This window comes from Anastrepha obliqua, chromosome 3 (assembly GCF_027943255.1).
Source record: "Anastrepha obliqua isolate idAnaObli1 chromosome 3, idAnaObli1_1.0, whole genome shotgun sequence".
In the NCBI taxonomy this organism is placed as follows: Eukaryota; Metazoa; Arthropoda; class Insecta; order Diptera; family Tephritidae; genus Anastrepha; species Anastrepha obliqua.
In genome coordinates, this window is record NC_072894.1 from 18,796,495 (window position 1) to 18,820,692 (window position 24,198).

Here is a 24,198-nt window from a genome sequence, read left to right on the forward strand (position 1 = left end):
AAAACGATTATTAAAGCACCCGTATTTCATCTAGTAACAGAAAGGTTTCTGATAATTCAATTGAATACTGTACTCGGGTCGAACTTAAACATGCGTTAAAATATTTTTCCATCGCAGTAAGAAAAAATAACAACAAATCCATTCGGCTACGGCGGAAATTCTCTAGATAGCCTAATGAAATTTCAGACCAGATCGTTTTAATGATTCGAATTAAGGCATTTTTGTCTTCAAGTTGTTGCCCATTCTCAATATTCCTCATCACAATACACCGAGTCTCACATCTCAACTTATACACGAATATTTGTTTAAACACATTCATGTTGTTTCATTCCAAAGTATTCATTTCACATGTAACTTCTTCCTACTTCCTATTTAGACACATTTTTAGAGCATTGAAGCGATAGAGGCAAATTCGCAGAGAAAGCTGAAGTCTATTCTAAAATGGGACCATCAAGAGAATTTTGAATATTGGAAAATGTAAAAATCGGTGGAATATTTTTGAAGTGAAACTTCTTAGGCGTCGATGGAAGAGCGAGAATGGAGAGTAAAATTTCAAGGCCATGCAACGTTTTGGGCATTTTCGTTCCGCGAGAGAGAAAAAAGATATAACGTAGAGGAAAAGGAGTAGAGAGCTTTACCTTATAAAGCGTTTTTCAATAGGTGCGCTTCAACTTTTTTCCGATAGGGTGGGCGAATGACGCAAAATTTTTTATTTTTCGCTTGTCATTTGTAAACTTCTTTAGTATACATTTCATCATGGAACGCTACACACTTGAGCAACGATTGCAAATCGTGCAAATTTTTTATGAAAATAATCGTTCTGTTGCTGCTACTTTAAGAGCATTACGGCCATTTTACGGTCCATTTAACAAGCCATCCCGTTCGATAATCGACCGTCTAGTGAAAAAATTTGTATCTACGTTTTCGCTACATAATCCGCACGTGATTCATGAGGCACCGTTGCATCCCGAAAAAATCACTGTTTGGTGCGGTTTACATGCCGGCGGCGTAATTGGCCCATATTTTTTCGTTGACGAGAACGATCGCCACGTTACTGTGAATGGAAATCGATACCGCGACATGATAAACGATTATTTTTGGCCGCAATTGAATGGTATGGACTTAGGCGATATGTGGTTTCAACAGGACGGGGCCACAAACCACATAGCACACGCTACAATTGATTTGTTAAAGAGTAAGTTCGATGAGCGCATTATTTCCAGAAATGGACCGGTCGAATGGCCGCCGCGCTCGTGTGATTTGACGCCTCCAGACTATTTTCTTTGGGGTTATGTGAAGTCATTGGTCTACAGTAACAAGCCGGCGACGATTTATGAGCTCAGAGCCAATATTGAACGCGAAATTGCTGGAATTTCGGCCGATTTATACAAAAGAGTGGTCGAAAATTGGGTTCAACGATTGGACTTCGTAAAACGTGCACGCGGTGGTCATGTAAAAGAAATCGAACTTCATACTTAAATGTATATGTTCAAACTCGATAATAAAAAAAAATTAGTTAAAAAAGTCAAACCGTTTGTGTTTTATTCAGAAAAAAAGTTGAAGCGCTCTTACTGAAAAACGCTTTATATATCTTAGATACAGTTTAGGCTATGTTTCCTGAGTTTTTTCTTGTGGTTGCTAATTTCTAGTGAGAAATAACACTGCCTACTTTTTGGCGCTTGTTTGTTGATGCAAACTTGTAGGAAATATATTTTTGGTGCCTACTGTTTGGGCGTTTTTTTGGTTCCAATTTTTTTGGCTTTTTTTTATGCCTACTTTTTGGCGCTTATTTCCGTTTCCTGGCTAGTGCTTATGCGGACTATAAAGTGCTTTCCATTCCCGCGTCGGATTTATTGGTATTGCCTTGCAGTAATTTGTGCCGCTGCTGCGGTCCCGGAATCGCTGCGTTTGTCCGGGTGATAAACGCTCGGAGTAGTGCGCGTTGTTGCTACGGTTTGTGTCCGGCGTTTACCTACACCGGTCGACCCTTCTCCGTTTTTTGTAAATTTTGTTTATTTGCATTCTCTGCAAATGTTATGAATTTATTTAGATATATATTCTTTCTCTCTCTCACTCTCTCTCTATCTATCTCTCTCATTCTCTCTCGGGTCTCTCCCTCTTTCTTTGTCTGCCTTGAAGGTTTCATTTCTGTTATGTGTACTAAGCTAAACACACTTTTTTTTTGTTACCACGAAGACTACTTTGAAGAGAACAAAATAAATTTCAATGAATACTTGAACTTTTTGAACAGAAGTTATAAACAAATATATGTACGAACGTACTCGCACTTGAACGCTTGTCGCCATATTGCAATGGCAATTTCGTATTCTTGTAAACAGCGCTGCACCAAACAAAGTGATTTCATTTGCCGAAATTGCACTATGTCCCCTCTGTAGTCACACAGTTGAGGGTAGTTTGCTTATGTCTCTGTCTTTTAGCCCGTTGCATTGCATACAAATGTATGTAGCGTACGTAGGCACGTCTCAATTCTATTTGTTTTTAATTGCAAGCGAGTGTTGGTGATTTTGATGATCATTTCAATTACTTAAATTCTTTACTTTACTCTTTTGTAGCGGTTTAGGGACTTTATTGTAACAACTGGTGCCGCACGCTTGCATTGCGCTGCTCCTTGTTTGTTGTCACCTAGTCAATTTAAAATTGATTGCCTTTCTACAAATCGTCCTACATTTCGTCTATTCGCATAGAATTTAACACGCCAGTTTTCAACTCCCACAACGATTTGATTCCACAATTCTAGCGCGTGTTGTGTGAGCTTCCCTCTGCTTGCAATAATCCATTAGTTCCTCTTTCAATTGCAGTTCCTGCTTGCGTGTTTTGTGTTTCTGGGTAGGTATACGCATGTATATGTATATGTATGTATGCATCTAAGTGCACACCAGTTAAATTGGGCGTTTCGGGGTTCACGTGCTTCTATTTGTGCCACGATATTGATAAAACGTTTCTTTTAATGAAAGGGTGTTCCGCTTAACTATCGTAAAAATCAATAGATGCACTGGTTTGCTCTGGGTAAACAAAACCTTTTAATTAATTGTACAGAATTTAGTAGAAAGGTATGTCCTTATCGGAAGTAATGTTTCGTACTTTCTCATCATTGAATTCACGTGATTTATTATTGGGTCATTTTTCAAGTCATATTTAGATCTAGTATACAATTACATACATACATATACCTATGTAGATGTGAAAAAGTTTATTTCTTCGCAGTTTTATACCAAAGATTAAATAAGAAACCTTTTTTTCTAGAAATAAACGGTTGTGGAAGACAAACTCCTTACCTACATATATAAATACATTCTGACAAAAAAAAAAAAAAAATCGCAAATTGTTCATTAAAAAACGCGCGATACACATATGACAAAATTTTTTTTTGCTAGAATGTTGGTACAACTGTCCCCTATAGTGTCGCAGAGTTTGAGTGTGATCTGTCAATAAGCTTGTTTTTGGCATTTAATTATATCAGTCCACCGCAGGTGTGCCCTGCGATTTTCACTATGGATAAAAATATCGAACAAAGAATTTGTCTTAAATTTTGTGATTTTGTGTTTTCAACGGATGTCGTGTGCCAAATCGTTGAAAATATTGCAGAAACCCTATGGTGAGTGTGATTTATCAAAAACACGGGTATACGAGTGATATAAGGCTGTTGCAGAGGGCCGAGAAGTCGTGGAAGATTTGCCCCGATCTGGTCGCCCATCAACGTCTTCAACGGACGAAAACGTCGACCAAGTCAAGGAAATGGTGCTGGAAAACCTTCCTATAAGTTTGAGCGAGGTAATTCGTGTCTTTAGTGTGTCTAACGGATCAATTCGCAACATTTTACACCATCAATTGGGCATGAGACGCGTGGCTGTTCGACCCATTCCAAGATAATTGAATTTCTTTAAAAAAATTCATCGGAAGAAGGTGCCTGAAGACATGCTTGAGCAAGTGAATTCGGACCCAACGTTTATCCAGCGTATCATCGCATCATAATAGGTGATGAGACGTGGGTATAAGAGTTTGACATGCAAACCAGTGAACAGACGGCTGAATGGTGCTACCCACATGAGCCAAAACACAAAAAACCACGTCAAAGTCGGTCAAAAGTGAAAGTCCTGCTACTCGTTTTCTTTGATTATCATGGTGCTGTGCACTCGGAATTCATTCAAAATGGTTATACGGTAAATAAAGAATATTACTTGGAGAATTTTAGTAGGAAACGGCCCAATTTGTGGAAAGAAAATGGGTCTCACATGGATCTTGCACCATGATAACGCACCGTCTCACAAGGCTCATATTGTGAACGCTTTTTTGATCAAAACTTAAGCATTTAGACTTAACATGCACCCACAAACAAAAGCACAAAAGTGTGATATCAGACGATCTTGGTAGCCACGATCCACTGATCCGAGACGAGAGATAAATTGCTCACCGAACCGACGTCTGAGTAAATCCGTTGTTTCACGGACTGTATAGTAAGTAGCGCTGATTTGTTGGAAATAAATATTGTGGAGATCACGGCTCCAATATCCGGCATCAAAAAGTCCTTTACCTAAGCGCGAAAGCGTTTGCCATTCACCGTTACATTTTTACCAGCCTCGTCTTTGGCGAAATATGTGACGATGTGCCCTCCAGCCCATAGGCCACACCAAACGTTTGTTTTCAATGAATGTAATGGCTTTTTTTTGAATGGCTTCGGATCGCTCTTCAGCCCAAGTACTGAAATTTTGATTATTGACGTAGCCATGAAGACAAAAATGGGTTGATCGCTGAACACAATAAGTTGGCCTGAGCGCGTGATGAACCCTTTTCACAGAGCGTCGATTTTCGTAATAACGGGTGATTTTTTGGTTGGTTTAAACAGCGGACGCACGTTTCGTGTTTTGTTTCACTGTCAAACATCTTCAGCTTGGTCTATAATTTAACCATGAATCGTCTTACAAACGAACAACGCTTGCAAATCATTGAATTTTATTATAAAAATTCGTGTTCTGTTAAGACAGTTTATCGCGCGCTTCTTCCATTTTATGGTCAGTTTAATCGACCTACTGAAGCGGCTATTCAAACTGTTGTGACTAAATTTAGAACCAAATTTACATTATTGGACATCAAACCACCAACATGCTTACGTAGAGTGCGAACTGAAGAAACTATCGCAGCTGTATCGGCCAGTGTTAATGATGACCATCAATTATCGATTCGTCGCCGTTCGCAGCAATTGGGCCTCTGTGGCTCAACAACGTGGAAACTTTTGCGAAACATTTAGGTGTGCAGCCCTTCAAAATACAGCTGGTGCAAGAATTGAAGCCGAACGACCTACCGCAACGCAGAATTTTTGGTGAATGGGCTCTTGGAAAGGTGGCCGAAGACCCACTTTTTTATCGAAAAATTGTGTTCAGCGATGAAGCTCATTTTTGGATCAATGGGTACGTAAATAAGCAGAATTCTCGATTTTGGAGTGAAGATCAGCCAGAAGAATTGCAAGAGATACCAATGTATCCAGAAAAGGTCACAGTTTGGTGCGGTTTATGGGCTGGAGGTATCATTGGACGGTACTTCTTAAAAGATGCTGCGAATCGTAACGTAACTGTGAATGGTGAGCGCTACCGAGAAATTATATCGAACTTTTTTTTGCCCAAAATGCAAGAGCTTGACTTGCATGACAGTGCCACATGCCACACAGCACGCGCATCAATGGACTTGTTGAGAGGCGAGTTCGGTGAACATTTTATTTCACGTTCGGGACCTGTCAATTGGCCACCCAGATCGTGCGATATAACGCCTTTAGATAATTTTATGTGGGGCTATGTTAAGGCTTATGTCTATTCAGACAAGCCTGCTTCAATTAACGCATTGGAAGACACCATTAAAGCATTTATATGTGAAATACCGGCCGAAACATTGGAAATAGGAGTAAGCCAAAATTGGACTAAGCGGATGGACCATTTGAAGCGCAGTCGCGGTCGACATTTGCATGAAAAAATCTTCAAACATTAAATTATATGGGCTGTACTATCGATTTAAATAAAAATTTCATGCATTTTTCTGAATTTTACGTGTGTTTTTTTGAAAAACTTTCCTATAGCTCTTAAAAAATTGGACGAATTAAACCTTGGTGAGGCGTTGTCTTTCCATGATGAAATGTCAACGAATACGGAAAAAAGTATGTATTTAGTTTGACAGTACTCACGTGTGATCTGTCAAAAAACTCATCTCCAATCTGAGCCCCCTTTAGATGCACAATTTTTAGAAAGTTCCTTTAAGCGCTTATATAGGGTTTTTCAATAAGGGCGGGTAGATGTTGAAATGGAATAAAATGGCGTTTGTTGTGTGGCACGTAGCGCCGTCCTGCTGGAACCACATGTCGTCTAGGTCCATATGGTTCAATATGGGCCATAAGAAATTGGAAGGGCCACCACGTCTACCGAAAAATGGGCGCAATGCGCGCAACGTTTGCGTTAATGAACACTCATTTTGATAATAAAGTTTTATCATTTGAATGTGCTGTTCAATCGTGTAACTTGCCATGATGATTTGGCATAAACAACTGAATAATAAACAAAAGATTTGACAGATGTCATCAAAACAAAATGGCTGCCACAGGGCGCCAAAATCGACCCGCGCCAATTCAAAAACCCTTTACTACTGAACTGTACAAGCCCTAGAAACTACTGAAAGTATTAAAATATTTAAAATAGTAGGAGTATTTAGCAAATAGTTTTAGATAATCTATTATTGCCTACTTTTAAGTCGAAATTCTATATTATTATTTGCTTAAATTTCGCAAAGCCTTATTTTTATTATAATTATTTTAAAAAAAGTATTTAGTTATTTTTATTTTTGATACATATTTTAGAGCTTTTCGCGCTTAATTTAATTTGTAGTAAATATTTTTGTTTATTATGCTGTATTTTATTTTATTTTTCTCCACCAACAACTACAACAAACATTGCCCCATATCCAACAAATGTGTTCACGTGAAATAATTTATAGCCGGTACTTCGTGGTCTGCCAAAAATTCTGATTTCGATCAACGTCTTATCATCGATTTGGGTAATGTAAGAAATGTGACACACATCGCCCTGCAAGGACGACCGCATAGCGATGAGTTTGTCACTGAGTATTCAATTAGTTATGGCATAACAGACCTGGAATTCGCCGATTACAAAGAACCAGGTGGCAACATTAAGGTAAGCCTCATTATCACTCACCACTGACGGTAACGGTAACGGTGACGGTTTACAAGATCAAAAAAAAAAAACAAAAAATATTAACAATGCTCAGCCCAATAAGCAAAGCCAGCTAAAAAAATAACCCATTGCACACAATGAAATTTATTCATGGCATACGTTAAGTAGTGTTACAACAAAAATGCAAAAAAAGGAAAAACAAAACACAATTCTAACGCGCGACACATAAATGCAGAGCTGCATAAACAGATTTGCAGTGATTTACTGTACACAGGGTGGTGCTTCTGTGCGCTCTCAAGTACTTACCATTTCCTTTCACCTCCTCCTTTTTCGTGTAGTTCTTAGTTAGCTAATCCTCAGTTATGCTTCTAATGCGCTTATTTCAATTATTTGCTTTGGATTTAATGCACTAAAAAGTGTTTCTACACAGCCTTCTGTATTTTTCTGTTCTTCTTAGGTTGTAAATTTTTGTACATTTCATTTTACAATTTTTTTAGTAATATTTCTTGCATTTTATTAATTTGTAATTTTTGTTTTTTTCATTTCACAACTTTCTAGTATTTATTACTTGGTGTGAATGTGTTGTTATAAGAAATGTGTGTGTTTTTAACAAATAATCATTACATCATAATTACCTGCCCATTCATATACAGTCTGTTACATAAGAGCGTGGTCACTGTTAATAACAACATAACAACAATTGATTTTTTGAAAATTCGCAAATTTATTGATAATTTAGTCGTCAATACTCAATGCAAATACCTCAGTAGCAAGTCCAATTTCCTGCATTGGCAACTATGGCCTGGCACCGTCGCGGCATACTTTTCACTAGTTTTTCTGCATATTCTAGCGGGAAAAGACCTCAAAATTTTCCGAATTTGTCGAGAAAGTTGATCTAAATTACATGGCTTACGTCTGCGAAGCTGCATTTTCTTCAGATCCCACACATTTTCTATGGGATTTGCATCCAGTGACTGAGATGGCCAACCTAAAGTGACAACTCCGTTTTGCGTCTTCCACTCGCTACACTCTCGACTCCGATGTTTCGGATCGTTGTCCTCTTGAAGGATCCAGCTTTCATTTTTCTTGATATACCTACCATTGCTTAGCAGATGGTAGCAAAGCCTTTTGATATATTTTATTCATTTTTTTTGGCATTTAAATTCTCGGTAAATAAGAACAAAGTACCAAAGTAACCTTTGTTTGAGAGGCACCCCCCCAAGCATGGACCTTGACGGGGTGTTTAACAGTCCGTTGAAGCATCCTACTGGTGGAGGTTGTCCAGGTGGGTTTGATGCTCGGAAATGCCTAGAAGGAGGATTCATCAGAAAAAATTACGTTACTCCAATCGCGGTCCAAGTTTTCCTTCGCCCATTACACTCGGTTTTCAACGTGTTTTGCATTCAACATTGGTTTTTCCAAAGTACCTGCGCTCCGTTCCGTAAGATATGTCAACAACTTTTGCTTTCAATTTCACAGCAGATCCACGTAAAGTCAAAGTTGAATCTTTCAAGAACAATGCGAGACTCGTTTTTCGTCTTTTTTTTGAGACTTTATAGCGATTTATCCACTTGCTAACGAACTGCTTGGACTTTCCCATATGTAAGGTTGTCAAAAAAGTCTTGCGGTATTTTTATTGAATTTTCAATTGTTCATAAAATTGGTTATAATAACGCGATTTAAGTTAAATATGCGCCGTTTTGTTCGATGACGAGTTCCAAACGAGATGCCAACTTCATAATGCCCCTCTTATAGATGCTCGCTTCCCTATTGTCAAAAAACTCGGAGAGCCAATTTTCACAGGACTCTCTTGTGGACAACTTCCGACTACCAAGCGCGTTCGCCATGGACAGAAATAGGTGGTAATCACTTGGTGCGAGATCCGGACTATACGGTGGATGCAAAAGAACCTCTCATTCGAGCTCCCGGAGCTTCTGGCGCGTCACCAAAGATGTGTGTGGCCTGGCGTTGTCCTGATGGAAGACAATTCGGCCTCTGTTGATCAAAGATGACCTCTTCTGCATGAGTGCTGCATTCAAGCGGTCCAGTTGTTGGCAGTACAGGTCCGAATTGAGCGTTTGGCCATAGGGGAGCAGCTCATAGTGGCTGATTTCCTGCCAATCCCACCAAACACACAGAAGAACCTTCCTGGCCGTCAATCCAGGCTTGGCCACCGTCTGGGCAGCTTCACCGCTTTTCGACCACGACCGTTTACGCTTCACGTTGTCGTAAGTGACCCACTTTTCATCGCCAGTCACCATCCGCTTCAAAAACGGGTCGATTTTGTTGCGATTCAGAAGCGATTCGCATGCATCCATACGGGCAAAAATGTTTTTTGTGCCATACATCGAGCTTCTTTTTGAATCCAAGCTTCTTCAAATGGTTTATAACGGTTTGATGACTCATGCCCAGCTCTTGGCCGATGCTACGGCTGCTACTATGCCGGTCTCTTTCGATCAATTCAGCGATATTATCGCAATTTTCGACGACAGGCCTTCCGGACCGTGGCGCATCTTCGATCACCTCTGCACCAGAACGAAAACGTTGAAACCATCGTTGTGCGGTGGAAATGGAAACTGTATCGGGTCCATAAACTGCACAAATTTTATTGGCAGCATGAGATGCATTTTTGCCTTTATCGTAGTAGTACTGTAAAATATGCCGTATTTTCTCTTTATTTTGCTCCATGTTTGCGACGCTATAACTCACGAACGACTAAAAGCAAACAACAATTAATCAAACACGTATTAGCACGTGAAAAGAGCTTTCCAAAAAGCTCTAGCGTGAACCGATGCGACGAATACAACTAGAACTACGCGCTTGCAAAGACAAGCTTGCGGAAATACCGCAAGACTTTTTTGACAACCTTATATTTCGCAGCAGCAGTTTGCGTTAATTTGGGTCCTTTTTCATGCAAACATAGAAAAATTGCCTCAGAGCGAGAGGCGTAAACCGCACTAATTTCGAAAAACCACTCAATTGAAGACTAAATTTGACAGACAGCTGACTTTTTACAAAAAACATGAAGGACTGAGGTGCCCTCTATGTCATAGAAAAAGAAACGGGACGCTCTGATTTTTTATCTACGCGTAACAGTGACCACGCTCTTATATAACAGACTGTACATATACATTTATATATATATACATAGCCCTATTAATCCATTAAGGCGCAAAGATGCCTGCCCACTTATTCGTTTATTTAGATGCTTATTTAACCCTTACACATTTTCTTGAAATTTATTTTAAATTTTACAATATTGGATAACAATAATAAAAAAAAGTGTAAATAACAAATAACACTCTAACATGTATGTATGTAAAGGCGACTCCGCTTGGACACCGGTCGAGAATACTTACAATCACTTTCTAACACTCGATCTGGGTCAGCCGCGTAAAACGCGTAAAATCGCCACAATGGGTCGGAAGCACACACAAGAATTCGTAACCGAGTATATTGTACAGTATTCGGATGATGGCGAATATTGGCGTTCGTATGTGAATCCATCGAATGAGCCGCAGGTAAAGTAACAGTGCATGTCTCGCGTTTGCCGGAAGAACGTCAGTTTCCAAAAAAACGTTTTCTTAGATACATAAATATGCAAAAATTAGCACCAGCTCTTCTTTTGGCCTGTGCGAAGGATTCTCCGCGCTATCTTTTAATCTGTTATCTCTTTAGCTGAAAATGTGTCTTCACGTTTACTTCACGAGAGGCATCGCAAATTGAAAACTTTGAAATCGTTTTTCTCGAATTTGAAATTTGTGTAGTTATGATGTTCTTCCAGCAAACAAGCGATATGTAGATGTAGGAAACTAGAAGATTTCAAATTGCCGTATTGTGTCTTGTCCAGTTGTGCAGTGTCCATAGTAAATGTTTATATATTATTTTTTTTAAGTCCATAAATTAACTTTAAAATATATATTTATAGTCTGGTACTATAAGTTTTTTCTACACTTTTAAGTTTCTGCTTTCGAAGTCGTTTAGTTTAGTTTTCCATAGTAAATGTTTTTAGTTTCTTTTTAGTTTCCTTTTCAGTTAGTTTTTCTGAAGACAAACAAATGATTTTAAGTGCCTCCGGGTACTGATTGTTCCAAAATTTCATTGTTTCCCATTCTAAAAAACAAAATGAAAACTTTTTATACGAGGGGTGCCTTTTATATTTCGCGATTAGAGAACAAAAACAAATTTTAATCATCGAAAATCACTTTATTGTTTTTCAAAATATTCTCCATGAAGATCTATACACTTTTGCATGCGTTTGAACTAATTGTCGAAGCACTTTTGCCACTCTGAATGAGGTACCTCCAAAACATGCATTCTGAATGCCGCAACCGCTTCTTCAGGTGCCGAAAAACGTTGACCTCTCAGTTTGTTTTTTACGAAGAAGAAGAAGTCATTCGATGCCAAGTCAGGACTATACGGCGGATGACCCATTAATTCGATGTTTTGGGTGCTCAAAAATGCAGTTGTTTGAGCCGATGTGTGAGAGCTCGCATTGTCCTGGTGAAGAGTGATCCGTCTAGGGCGATTGGTTTTCCTAATTTCTTGGAAGACAACTGGCAAACAAATGGTTGTGTACCACTCAGAATTTACTGTTCTGCGTTGTTCTAGTGGTACGGTTGCGACATGTCCAGTTTTTCCGAAAAAACAGGCGACCATTTGCTTGGAAGTGCTTCGTGCGCGAACAACTTTTGTTGGATTTGGCTCATCTTGAAACACCCATACATTCGACTGCTGTTAACTTTCGGGCTCATACGCGTAAATCCATGATTCATCACCTGTCACGATGTCATAGACGTGTTTCGAAGCCCCGCGATCGTATTTTTTGAGCATTTCCTTCGACCAATCGACACGGGGCTTTTTTTTTGAGCGATTGACAAATTGTGTGGGATCCAACGCGAACAAATTTTTTTGACAGTCAAATGTTTATGCAATATTGAATGTATGCTGGTCCCACTAATGCCTAAGATTGTCTCAATCTCACGATAGGTCACATGACGATCTTGCAATATCAGTCGCGCACAGCATCAACGGTTTTCGGAGCAACAACTGATTTTGGACGACCTTCACGAAATTCGTCTTGGAGTGAACTACGACCACGATTGAATTCACCATACCATCGATAAACACTGGTCCTTGATGGAGCTTCATCGCAAAAAAATAAATTAAATTCATCCATGCAATGTTGCTGAGTTAATCCACGTCGAAAGATGTAAAAAATAATCGCACGAAAATGTTCACGATTTAATTCAATTTTTGGACCGAGATGAATCTTTTAAGTTACTGTAAACAACACAAATAGCGCTGGTATTTCAAAACGTTCTGAGTACGTAAAAGCCAAAAAATGTCAAACTTTGCGATACAGCTGTCAGTTGCCAGATTGCAACACCAGGGTTGCCAAATCCCGACGTACAAAAGGCACCCCTCGTATGCTAACATATGAAGCACTCTGTCGTTTATTTGTTTCCGTTATTCATCTAAATACTTTCTTTGAGCAAGATGATTATTTCGAGCATTTCTGCGCAAAAGTCAAGGCTTGTTTGTAAAAATTAGCAATCTGCAATAGATATACGCAAATTTTCGAAAAGTAGGTTAGGTAAGAATGATTGCCCAAGGAGTGGGATTGATTCCGAATTTGTCTTTTGTGTGTGAAAGAAGTAAGGTGGAGAAAGACCGATGGGACGAATTGAAAACGGGGAGAAAGGTGGGGGTGGGTCGTTAGGACGATGGGTTTAATGTGGGTGGATCATGAACGACGACTGTGCTATGTTTGTGTCAAACGCTTTATGCTGCTGATGAAGTTCATCAGATTTTTAATGTCATGGCCTACTATATCAGCAGGCGCAGCAAAAAAGTAGGAGCCAAGATGCCTAAATCTTAGCCGTGCGAGAGCAGGGCAGCTAAGGAGAAGGTGCTGAGCTGATTCCATCTCATCCACCATACATCCGACGCAAAAAAAAAACTCGAGATAATTCCTAGTCTCACAGCATGCACACCTCGCGGATAGTGTCCTGTAAGAAAACCCATGAATTCTAGAGCTGAAGTTTTGTCAACCTCAGAACCTCGCTCGAGCGCCCCCAATCCCTACATGGCCAGAACGATTTCGCAACCTTACTTGTATACTTGTCAGCGCTCGTTGAGTTGGTGTGGAGTAGACCGCAGGTAGTCATGGGGATGCCAATTATCTCCCTTCGCGGGGAAATCACCTCACATGTTTCTTGTCTGGCCAGCTCATACGCCTTACAGTTTCCCGCAATGTCTCAGTGACCAGCAATCCAGATGAGCCTTACGTCAAAGAATTCGGATGCAATCGAAAATGAAACCAGGCATACCTTGATCAGTTTCGAATGCGCAATCACTGACCCGAGGGCCATAATTACCACTTGGCTGTCGGAGTAAATATTTTACTTTTTTTACTGTTAGTACGCATGAGAGTAGCGAATCAGTTATTTCTTTGATTGTGGCTACCTCTGCTTGGAACACACTGCAGTGGCCCGGTAATCTGAATTTGAGTCGAATCGGGAGTTCCACGTAAAATATTCCTCCGCCAACCTTTCCTTTCAACTTCGATCTATCTGTGAACAAGTTCACCAGGCTCTGTCTCCAAGTCTAGCCCGCTGTCCACTCTTTCCTTGATGGAATGTGAGTGGAGAACTAAGCGATCGATAAGATCAATGTATACCGATCTTTTAAAAAGTAAATTCGTGCAGTTCTGACCTGGGATTTTGATTCAGCGACCCTAAATACTTACGAAGTGACAAATCTGGTCTGCCTAACAAATATTTTTTTTTGTGCGGCTGTATTATATTTTTTAATACAATATTTTTAGTAATATATTTATATATATATATATATGTAATCTCGCCCCTCTTTAAACGCCCATGCTTCCGCGCACTATCGAAATTGGCTTGTCTTACATTACGAATATCACATCCTCTTGCTTTGGTTCGTAGCAAGATGCATAGATCTACACAGCTGTTTTGCGCGACGATCTTAAAAAAAATAAATAAATAAATAATTGGCGCGTACACTTCTGTTAGGTGTTTGGCCGAGCTCCTCCTCCTATTTGTGGTGTGCGTCTTGATGTTGTTCCACATATGGAGGGACCTACAGTTTCAAGCCGACTCCGAACGGCAGATATTTTTATGAGGAGCTTTTTCATGGCAGAAATACAATCGGAGGTTTGTCATTGCCTGCCGAGGGGCGACCGCTATTAGAAAAATGTTTTTATTAATTTTGCTTTCACCGAGATTCGAACCAACGACCTCTCAGTGAATTCCGAATGGTGATCACGCACCAACCCAATCGGCTACGGCGGACGATCTTAGTTTTTCATATTTTTGTACTAATTGACTCGAACCTCATTTCGAGCTTCAACGCTACGTGCGTGTGTTATCTTTTTCCCCGCCCTAATTCTCATTGAATTTTATGTTAAGCAAGCTCTTGATGAGCTTGCGTTGTGAATTCTAGCACAATAACAGTACTTTGTAGCACCACAACAAACGGCTTTTATGAAATTAATCCCTGAACGAATATATTAGTTTGGGCGAAAAGAAATACATTATTTTTGCGCAAATGGTTTCCAACTGTTTTGTGGCCGATCTTTAGCTCCTGTGCGATGCTTTGACTACTAACTGCCGGTCAACTTCGATTATTTCTGTGATTTTATCGATATTTACTTCAACAAATTTCAGCGGCCTGGCTTGGATTTTCGCCTTTATCCGCCTTTACCGCCTTTGCAAAATAAAAAAATTTCAACTACTGTTTTGCAATTGTTTCTACTTGAAGTCACTCGATCATTTTGAGCCCAAAATCATTAAAATTGGTTCATTTTTGACTAAGTTATTAGCATTAAAAAAAAATGTTTCTTATATAATTAAAAAAAATCGATTTTGAGCCGAAAAACAAAAATTGCCGATAAATCTTGAAAAAAAAAATTTTTCGGGCGATCAAAAAAATACGTGTCTCATTATTTTGACCAGAGAGCAACATATTTGAGTTACATCGAAATCGAAGAACATGACCCGAATAGCCCGGTTGAATTGAAATGGAAAACATCTGTATTTCTTTTTCCCAAGCTAATCATTTGTACAAATGATGAGGAACTTTTATTTTTAATAGTGAATTTTTTGTTATGATTTGAATTCTTTTGTTTTTTTTTTGGGTTTTTTGAGGGATGTATTTTTTCTTGCTTGTCCTTAACTTTTTCTTTTTATTACTGCTAAGCCCACTGCCGGTGACAAGTTAGTACCATAAAATACTCACCGCATGCTTTTTACACTAATTTCGGTTTTGGTACATCTTAAATGTTGCGCTAATTGCCAACTTTCCGTTATTAATTAACACAAAAAAAACTTGAAAATCCTCCTACAGATGTTCAAGGGCAACTCCGATGGCAATTCCATACACTATAATGTCTTTGAGGTGCCTATAATTGCTCAGTGGGTGCGCATCAATCCAACCCGCTGGCACGACCGAATTTCGATGCGTGTCGAGCTGTATGGCTGCGATTATGGTGAGTCTAAGAACCAACATTAAATTACGAGTATTTTGCATAGAAAATCAATAAATTTCCTTTAATTTCTATGTTCATATTAGTTGCTGAAAACTTGTATTTCAACGGCACCGGCTTGGTCAGTTACGATCTGCAATATGAGCCCGTCGCGTCCATGCGCGAATCGATACGCTTCCGCTTCAAAACCGCCTTCGCCAATGGCCTGCTCATGTATTCGCGCGGCACACAGGGCGATTACTTCGCATTGCAATTGAAGGATAATAAAATGATATTGAATTTGGATTTGGGCAGCAGCTTGATGACTTCACTGTCAGTTGGCAGTTTGTTGGATGATAATGTTTGGCATGATGTGGTGATTTCGCGCAATCGACGCGATATCATATTTTCTGTGGATCGTGTTATTGTACGTGGCCGTATTAAGGGCGAATTTACGCGTCTGAATTTGAATCGTGCGGTATGTTGAGAAATTGTACAAAACAAGTGTTTGAGAAACCTATAAATATTACTAAATAAAATTTCACATTTTAGCTATACTTGGGCGGCGTACCTAATGTGCAAGAAGGTATTATTGTGACACAAAATTTCACTGGCTGCATGGAGAACTTGTTTATAAACTCGACAAACTTTGTGCGTGCTATGAAGGATAGTTTCGAATATGGCGATGCATACCGTTATACTAAATATCATACCGTTCACGCTTGCCCTTCACCACCTATTTACCCAGTTACATTCACCACACGTGGCTCTTATGTGCGCATCAAGGGCTATGAAGCCCAAAGCACAATGAATGTTTCCTTTTATTTCCGCACGTACGAGGACAGAGGAGTTATGCTGCATCACGATTTTGCCTCGGGTGGTTATATACGCGTCTTCTTGGAATATGGCAAAGTGAAACTTGACATGAAAATTGCCGACAAACCACGCATTATACTGGATAACTACGATGAGCAATTTAACGATGGCAAATGGCATTCGTTTGTGTTGACAATTGCGCGTAATCGCTTGGTGCTTGACATAGATCAGCGCCCCATGACCACAACGAAGAATATACAAATCTCAACGGGCAAGGTTTACTATATCGCGGGCGGTGTAGACAAGAACGGTTTTGTGGGCTGTATGCGTCTGATATTGGTCGATGGAAATTACAAATTACCAAAGGATTGGGTGCAAGGCGAAGAGGTGTGCTGCGGCGATGAGGTGGTGGTAGATGCCTGTCAAATGATTGATCGTTGCAATCCGAATCCATGCCAGCATAGCGGTGTTTGCCATCAGAACTCGATGGAGTTCTTCTGCGATTGTGCCAACACAGGCTATGCGGGCGCCGTTTGTCACACATGTGAGTTTTGTGCGCGAGTGTGTTGCTGATGATCGCTCTAATGTTATATTCTATTTAATAACTGTTATATTTTTGTATTTGTAGCGAATAACCCGCTTTCATGCCAAGCTTATAAGAATGTGGGACACGTGCAACAGCGTGTCAATTTAAAAATTGATGTTGACGGCAGTGGCGTTTTGGAACCGTTCCCTGTAACTTGCGAATTCTATCGTAAGTAACGAATTCGCACAAGATTTTTGTCAATTTGGCTCTTTTCTATTGACACTCGTTTGATTTCTTCTCGCTTCAGCCGATGGTCGCGTTATTACAACACTCAGCCACAGCCAGGAGCACACAACCACTGTGGATGGCTTCCAGGAACCTGGCTCCTTCGAACAAAATATCATTTACGATGCTAATATGCTTCAAATTGAGGCGCTCCTCAATCGTTCACACACATGCTGGCAACGTTTGAGCTACTCCTGCCGTTCATCGCGGCTCTTCAATTCGCCTTGTAAGTTTGCTTTTGCATACAGGGTTTGATTGAAAAGTAATGAACCTTATTTTTTTAAGCAGTTTTATTAAACCTTTTGACTTATACAACTAATATTCTTCAAAATAGGACCCTTGAGCGTCAATACACCGGTCCTTCCACTGCAGGAAACATTTTTTAAACTCATCCGCCGGAATCGCGTTCAATTCGGCTGTCACAGTTTTTTGGATCGCCTCGATGGAGTCGAAACGCCTCCCCTTCAGCTTTCTTTTCAGGCACGGGAACAAGAAAAAGTGCGGAGGGGAAACGGTCTGGGCTGTAGGGAGGGTGGGGAAGCACCGGAACCCCCATCTTGGCCAATGCAGAGGTGTTTTTGTTCATCAGTCAAAACCTTTGGCACACACTTTGCGCATTTCAAGTTTTCCGGTCACGATTTCTCGCACATTGTAATAAGTTAAATTTAACTCTTCACTGATCTCACGTAGACTAGCTCGACGGTCAATGTTCAAAAATTCACGAACCCGGTTCACATTTTCGTCTGTTTGCGTCGTCGAAGGCCTTCCAGATCGCTGTTCGTCTTCGACGTCCTCCCGGCCTTCCTTGAACGACTTGTGCCACTGTTTAACCTGGGCACTGGACAGAGATTGGTCCCCCAATGGTTTCGGTACTCGTTTTGTTTAGCTTTACGCAAAATTTGATCGAGTAACGTTGCTTCAACGATCGCTGCATTTTCGCCACTGCAAAATCCTAACACAATTTTAAAACAGCTTTCACGCGCGGAGCGATGTTGATTGCACCGCTGTTGCCAGCAAACTGGGACCGGTTTCTAGTGGAAGGGGAAGGTCCAACGATAATTTTCCCCCACCAGCCGATTCGGTTGATCGCTTGGCAGACGCTCCGCGCGGGAAGGCTCATTACTTTTCAATCAAACCCTGTATTATATATAAAAAATATTCACTTAACATAATTAATTATTAATAAATATTCATGCAACTAATGCGTTTGTTGACTTGTTGCTTACAGCTGAACCAGGGAATTTCCGTCCATTCTCTTGGTGGGTATCTCGGCACAATCAACCCATGGACTATTGGGCTGGCGCATTGCCGGGCTCGCGTAAATGTGAATGCGGCATTCTGGGTAAATGCCATGACCCAACCAAGTGGTGCAATTGCGATTCGAATAGCCTTGAATGGGCTGAGGATGGCGGTGACATACGCGAAAAGGAGCATTTACCGGTGCGCGCGGTGAAGTTCGGTGACACTGGTACGCCGCTTGATGAGAAGCAGGGCCGTTACACCTTGGGCGCGCTGCGTTGCGAAGGTGATGATCTCTTCACCAACGTAGTGACATTCCGCATCTCCGACGCCACCATCAACTTGCCACCATTTGACATGGGTCATTCCGGTGATATTTATTTGGAATTCAAGACAACGCAGGAAAACGCTGTACTTTTCCATGCCACTGGTCCGACCGATTATATTAAGTTGAGCATTAATGGCGGCAACAAGCTGCAGTTCCAATATCAAGCGGGCAGTGGACCGCTTGGCGTGAATGTGGGCACCAGCTACCATTTAAACGACAATGAGTGGCACACTGTAAGCGTGGAACGCAATCGGTGAGTAGAAGAAGTTGCTTGCTACTCCAAGTTTCTAAACCTCTTTATTTTTGCACATTGTTGCGAACAGCAAGGAAGCGCGTCTCGTTGTTGATGGCTCCATCAAGGCAGAGGTACGCGAACCGCCAGGTCCAGTGCGCGCCTTGCATCTCACCTCAGATTTGGTTATTGGCGCTACAACCGAGTACCGCGACGGTTATGTGGGCTGCATTCGCGCCTTGCTACTCAATGGCAAAATGGTTGATCTGAAGCAATATGCATTGCGTGGTCTTTATGGCATAAGCGCCGATTGTGTAGGCCGCTGTGAGTCCAGCCCATGCCTAAATAATGGCACATGCATAGAACGCTATGATGGCTACTCGTGCGATTGCCGCTGGAGTGCATTCAAAGGACCCATTTGTGCAGATGGTAGGCATATTTTGGTTTAGTTGATATAAATATATACATTTTTAATTTAATTTGCAACTCTAGAAATTGGCGTTAACTTGCGCACGAGCTCCATTATACACTATGAGTTCGAGGGCTCCTTCCGTTCGACGATTGCCGAAAATATACGTGTGGGTTTCACAACTACCATACCCAAAGGTTTTCTACTCGGCTTTTCCTCCAATTTGACAGGCGAATACTTGACCATACAAATATCCAACTCAGGTGGGTGCATTGGTTTTTGGAAAACCAATTATATAATACTGATTTTCGCATGCTAAACACAGACTTTTCCTTTGCAGGGCACTTACGTTGTGTTTTCGATTTCGGCTTTGAGAGGCAGGAAATTATTTTCCCGAAAAAACATTTCGGCTTGGGACAATATCACGATGTTAGGTTTTCACGTAAGAACAGTGGCTCCACCGTTGTGCTGACGGTGGACAATTACGAGCCAGTCGAGTACAACTTCGATATAAAAGCTAGCGCGGATGCGCAATTCAATAATATACAATACATGTACATAGGCAAGAATGAATCGATGACCGACGGTTTCGTGGGCTGTGTGTCGCGCGTGCAATTCGACGATATTTATCCACTGAAATTGATGTTCCAACAGAATCCGCCAGCAAATGTGAAATCGCTGGGTAGTAAGTGTCAGCAGTGATGCGTTTAAATACATTTTAAATAAAATATAATTTATTAAATATTTTCATTATCAGCGCAATTAACCGAAGACTTTTGTGGTGTGGAACCGGTCACTCATCCGCCCATAGAAGTTGAAACACGTCCTCCACCGCTGGTCGATGAAGACAAATTACGCAAGGCGTATGGCGGATTTTCTATTGTACTGGGCTGTAAGTTGCGGCGGCGAAGCAGTGCTTTGCAAAATCACTTTTACTTACAACCACTCCTTTCTTTTAGTTATTTTGGCCATACTCATACTACTATTGTTGCTCATGCTCTTCTTGATTGGCCGTTACGTGCATCGACATAAAGGCGACTATTTAACACACGAAGACGAAGGCGCCGCCAATGCCGATGATCCCGATGAGGCTGTGTTGCACTCGCGCACTGGTCATCAAGTGACGAAACGGAAAGAATGGTTCATATAGTTCGGTATGCAGCACGTAGGCAATTGGAGCACGTAGTCGTCGCGTTGGCTACAGCTCTGCACAGCCTGCTGCAACTTTACTTTAGAAACCACAACGCTCGCATGCGTACGCACTCACACACATCCACACGAATGAAAAGAAATTGTTGAATTCTTTTTAATCTACAAATCGCATCATAGTATCGTGAAATATATTTTACTTATTAATTGATTGTATTAAGCATGACATGACAAACGGTGAAGTTAAGACGTTAAGACACTGACAAGAATAATGAGGAAATAGGCGTAAAAATTAAAGAGCTACGAAGAAGCGTTAAAAACTCAAAAAATTGAAACACATTAGACAAAACCACACACAAAATTTATGAAACGAAAGTTTTAAATTATCGAAAAAAAACAACAAATATTCGAAAACTCAACGAAAATTACTGCAAATCGAATTAAGATTAAGGCATAGAGATTTGTATTTTTGAGCGTGACACACTGCCAATTTTGAAATAAGCAGACGGCACCACCAGTTGGAAGTGGGACAATTTGTGAAATGCTCTTTACCGAAGCGAAGTGTACTTATCTACACAGCTGAAAAACAAAAATCACAACTGGACTGTTCTAGCTAACTTTTTCTGCCAACTAAGTATTTAGTTATGTTTTCTTCGTTGTTGTTGTAGCAGCATAAAAACTCCCCATACGGGGAATGCAACTGAAGTGAGTGAAAGTGCTTGGCCGGATATAAATCCGGCCTGTTCCGGTTACAATGTATTATTCGTCATTCTTTGTGCTGAATTTGGCTTTTTTTCAATTGTGCTCGGTGGCTTAATTTGAATTTTTCATTTAGTTTTATATTTTCCTTGCGTATTTCTTAAAGTTTTTACACAATTTTATAGGTTAGTAATTGATGCATAATCAACAAAAATAGGTATCTCTCGAAAGCAAATTTATACCGTCCATTTTTTTCGTACTTTAAGTTTTCTTTATTATTTCTATTTGTCTTAAGTTGCACCAAATGTATGATTAGGGAATAAACAAAAGAGAAAAATGCAATACAAAAAGTTTAATTAAATTATTCTTCAGCTTTTTTAATGTATGCTTTATGATTTTTTCTCCCGTTGTTCGTGCGTCTTTTGTATATAAATATTTTTGTGCTTTAAGTAAGAAATTTAATTTCACAAACGTCTTTTAAGGAAAAATAAATACATTTTTGTGCATTTCGAGTCTTTTTGTATGGCATTCGCAGTATGTCGAAAGTTTGGCTATCCGTGATTTTGCAGCGGCAGTTTATTACATTTAACGAACGTGCATTTAATTTGATTTGTTGTAGTAGTAGTACATTCCATTAAATCACAAACTACTTTCGCATAGACATGAGTTGCAAGTATGCATACTGATACGTAATTTATGTGAAAAAAAATAAAAAAGTAAAGGGTATTGTTTTTTTGAAAACGTTATTATTTTTTTTAAGTTATTTTTTTCTTTTTTTCAAAGTTTTTTTTCACAAATTTGTATTTTTTTTGAAATTTAATATTTTTTTTGAAAAAGTTAATACTTTTTTTAAATTTTTTATTATTGTTTTCGAAAAGTTTTTATTTTTTTTTCAAAAAATTTTATCTTTTTTTTTTTTAAATTTTATTTTTTTTTTCAAAAAAAGGTTTTTTTTCAAAGTTATTTTTTTTTTCAAAACGTTATTACTTTTTTTTTTTAAGTTATTATTTTTTTCAAAAATTTTTATTATATTTTTTTTCAAAAAGTTATATTTTTTTAAAAAGTTATTTTTTTCTTAAAAAGTTATTAATTTTTTTAAAAAGTTATTTTTTTTTTTTAAAGTTATTAATTTTTTCAAAAAGTTATTATTTTTTTCAGAAAGTTATTATTTTTTTCAAAAATTTTTTTTTTTTTTAATTTTTTTTTCCTTAAGTTATTATTATTTTTTTTAAAGTTGTTTTCAAAATTTTCCAAAAGTTATTATTTTTTTCAAAAAGGTGTTTTTTTTCAAAAATTTTAATTTTTTTTTTCAAAGAGTTATTTTTTGTTCAAAAAGTAATTTTTTTTTAAAAAGTTAATTTTTTTTCAAAAATTTGTATTATATTTTTTTTCGAAAAGTTTTTATTTTTTTCAAAAAACTTTATTTTTTTTTTTTAAGTTATTAATTTTCTCAAAAATTTATAATTTTTATTATTATTTTTTTTTCCAAAAGTTTTTTTTTTAAGTTATTTTTTTTTTAACTTTTTATTTTTTTTTTCAAAGTAATTTTTTTTTAAATTCGTATTATTTTTTTTTGAAAAAGTTATTTTTTCTTTCAAACATTTTTAATTTTGTTTTTTTAGTTATTATTTTTTGTTATTCAAAAAGTTATTTTTTTTCTTTCAAAAAGTTACTTTTTTTTCGAAAAGTTTTTATTTTTTTCAAAATTTTTTATTATTTTTTTTTTTCAAAAAGTTTTTTTTTCAAATTTTTTTATTATTATTTATTTTTTTTTTCGAAAAGTTATTTTTCTAAGTTATTTTTTTTTCAAAGTTATTTTCTTTTTTGAAAAAGTTTTTATTTTTTTCAAAAATTTTTATTATTTTTTTTCAAAGTTATATTTTGTTTAAAAAGTTATTATTTTTTTTGTTCAAAAAGTTATGTCTTTTTTTTAAGTTATTTGTTCTTTAATTTTTATTACTTTTTTCAAATATTTTTTTTTTTTCAAAAAGTTTTTTTTTTCAAAGTTTTTTTTTCAAAAATTTTATTTTTGTTTTTAAAAGTTATTATTTTTTTTAAAACTTTTAATTTTTTTTCAAAGTTATTTTTTTTTTCAAAGATATTTTTTTTCAAAAATTTTTATTTTATTTTTTTGAGAGTTATTTTTTTTTTCAAAAAGTTACTATTTTTTTCGAAAAGTTTTTATTTTTTCTTATTTTATTTTTGTTTTTTTTTTTTAACTTTATTTTTTTCCGAAAAAGTTTTTTTTTTTTTCAAAGTTATTATTTTTTTTAAAACTTTTTTTTTTTTTTTCAAAAAGTTTTATTATTTGTTTTTTTGAGAAAGTTATTGTTTTTTTTTAAATTACTATTTTTTTTCCAAAAAAAAATTTTTTTTTCAAAACGTATTATTTTTTCCAAAAGGTTTTCATATTAATGAACTGTTACATAAAAAAAATTTTCATTTGAAGGAACATAAAAAATCTTCGTATTTATATGGTAATCCTAATTTTATGGTAATAATGCCTTTGAAAGCTTAATATAAATGAAGTAAAAATGTTTGTACAAAAATTCAAAAATCTTAAAATAGCGTTAACGGGCCATAGCATATGAGGAAAATCAATTTGAAACTATTTTAACGAATAAATAAATAAAAAAAATCTTAAAGCATACATATAATTGAAGATTTAGCTAACAGTTAAATCGAAATTGATAAGAAATCAAATACTATTATAAATTGCGTGAATTGCATTCACCACTATTCGTATGTCGATCATTATTTTTGTAACAGATAGGAATTATACAAACAAAAATATATTAATATTGAGCTAACCTCAAAAATTTAATGCGAAATGG

The 24,198-nt window shown here is 37.9% G+C and overlaps 1 protein-coding gene across 2 annotated transcripts in view; it reads left to right on the forward strand.

Annotated features, from left to right (window-relative positions):
* LOC129240361 (neurexin-4) overlaps positions 1 to 21,987 on the forward strand; it is a 44,666-nt gene extending 22,679 nt beyond the window's left edge. Inside the window, exons 3-14 of one of the 2 annotated variants that reach the window (XM_054876118.1) lie at positions 6,994 to 7,190; positions 15,564 to 15,705; positions 15,789 to 16,159; positions 16,234 to 17,041; positions 17,126 to 17,251; positions 17,331 to 17,534; positions 18,537 to 19,128; positions 19,199 to 19,536; positions 19,600 to 19,779; positions 19,857 to 20,201; positions 20,274 to 20,408; positions 20,476 to 21,987. In XM_054876118.1, coding sequence (XP_054732093.1) covers positions 6,994 to 7,190; positions 15,564 to 15,705; positions 15,789 to 16,159; positions 16,234 to 17,041; positions 17,126 to 17,251; positions 17,331 to 17,534; positions 18,537 to 19,128; positions 19,199 to 19,536; positions 19,600 to 19,779; positions 19,857 to 20,201; positions 20,274 to 20,408; positions 20,476 to 20,666 — 3,629 coding nt within the window. In that variant the 3' untranslated portion in view covers positions 20,667 to 21,987. Of the gene's footprint in view, positions 1 to 6,993; positions 7,191 to 10,514; positions 10,712 to 15,563; positions 15,706 to 15,788; positions 16,160 to 16,233; positions 17,042 to 17,125; positions 17,252 to 17,330; positions 17,535 to 18,536; positions 19,129 to 19,198; positions 19,537 to 19,599; positions 19,780 to 19,856; positions 20,202 to 20,273; positions 20,409 to 20,475 lie in introns of both variants that reach the window. The other variant, XM_054876119.1, reaches the window with a different exon arrangement.
* The last annotated feature ends 2,211 nt before the right edge of the window (positions 21,988 to 24,198 follow it).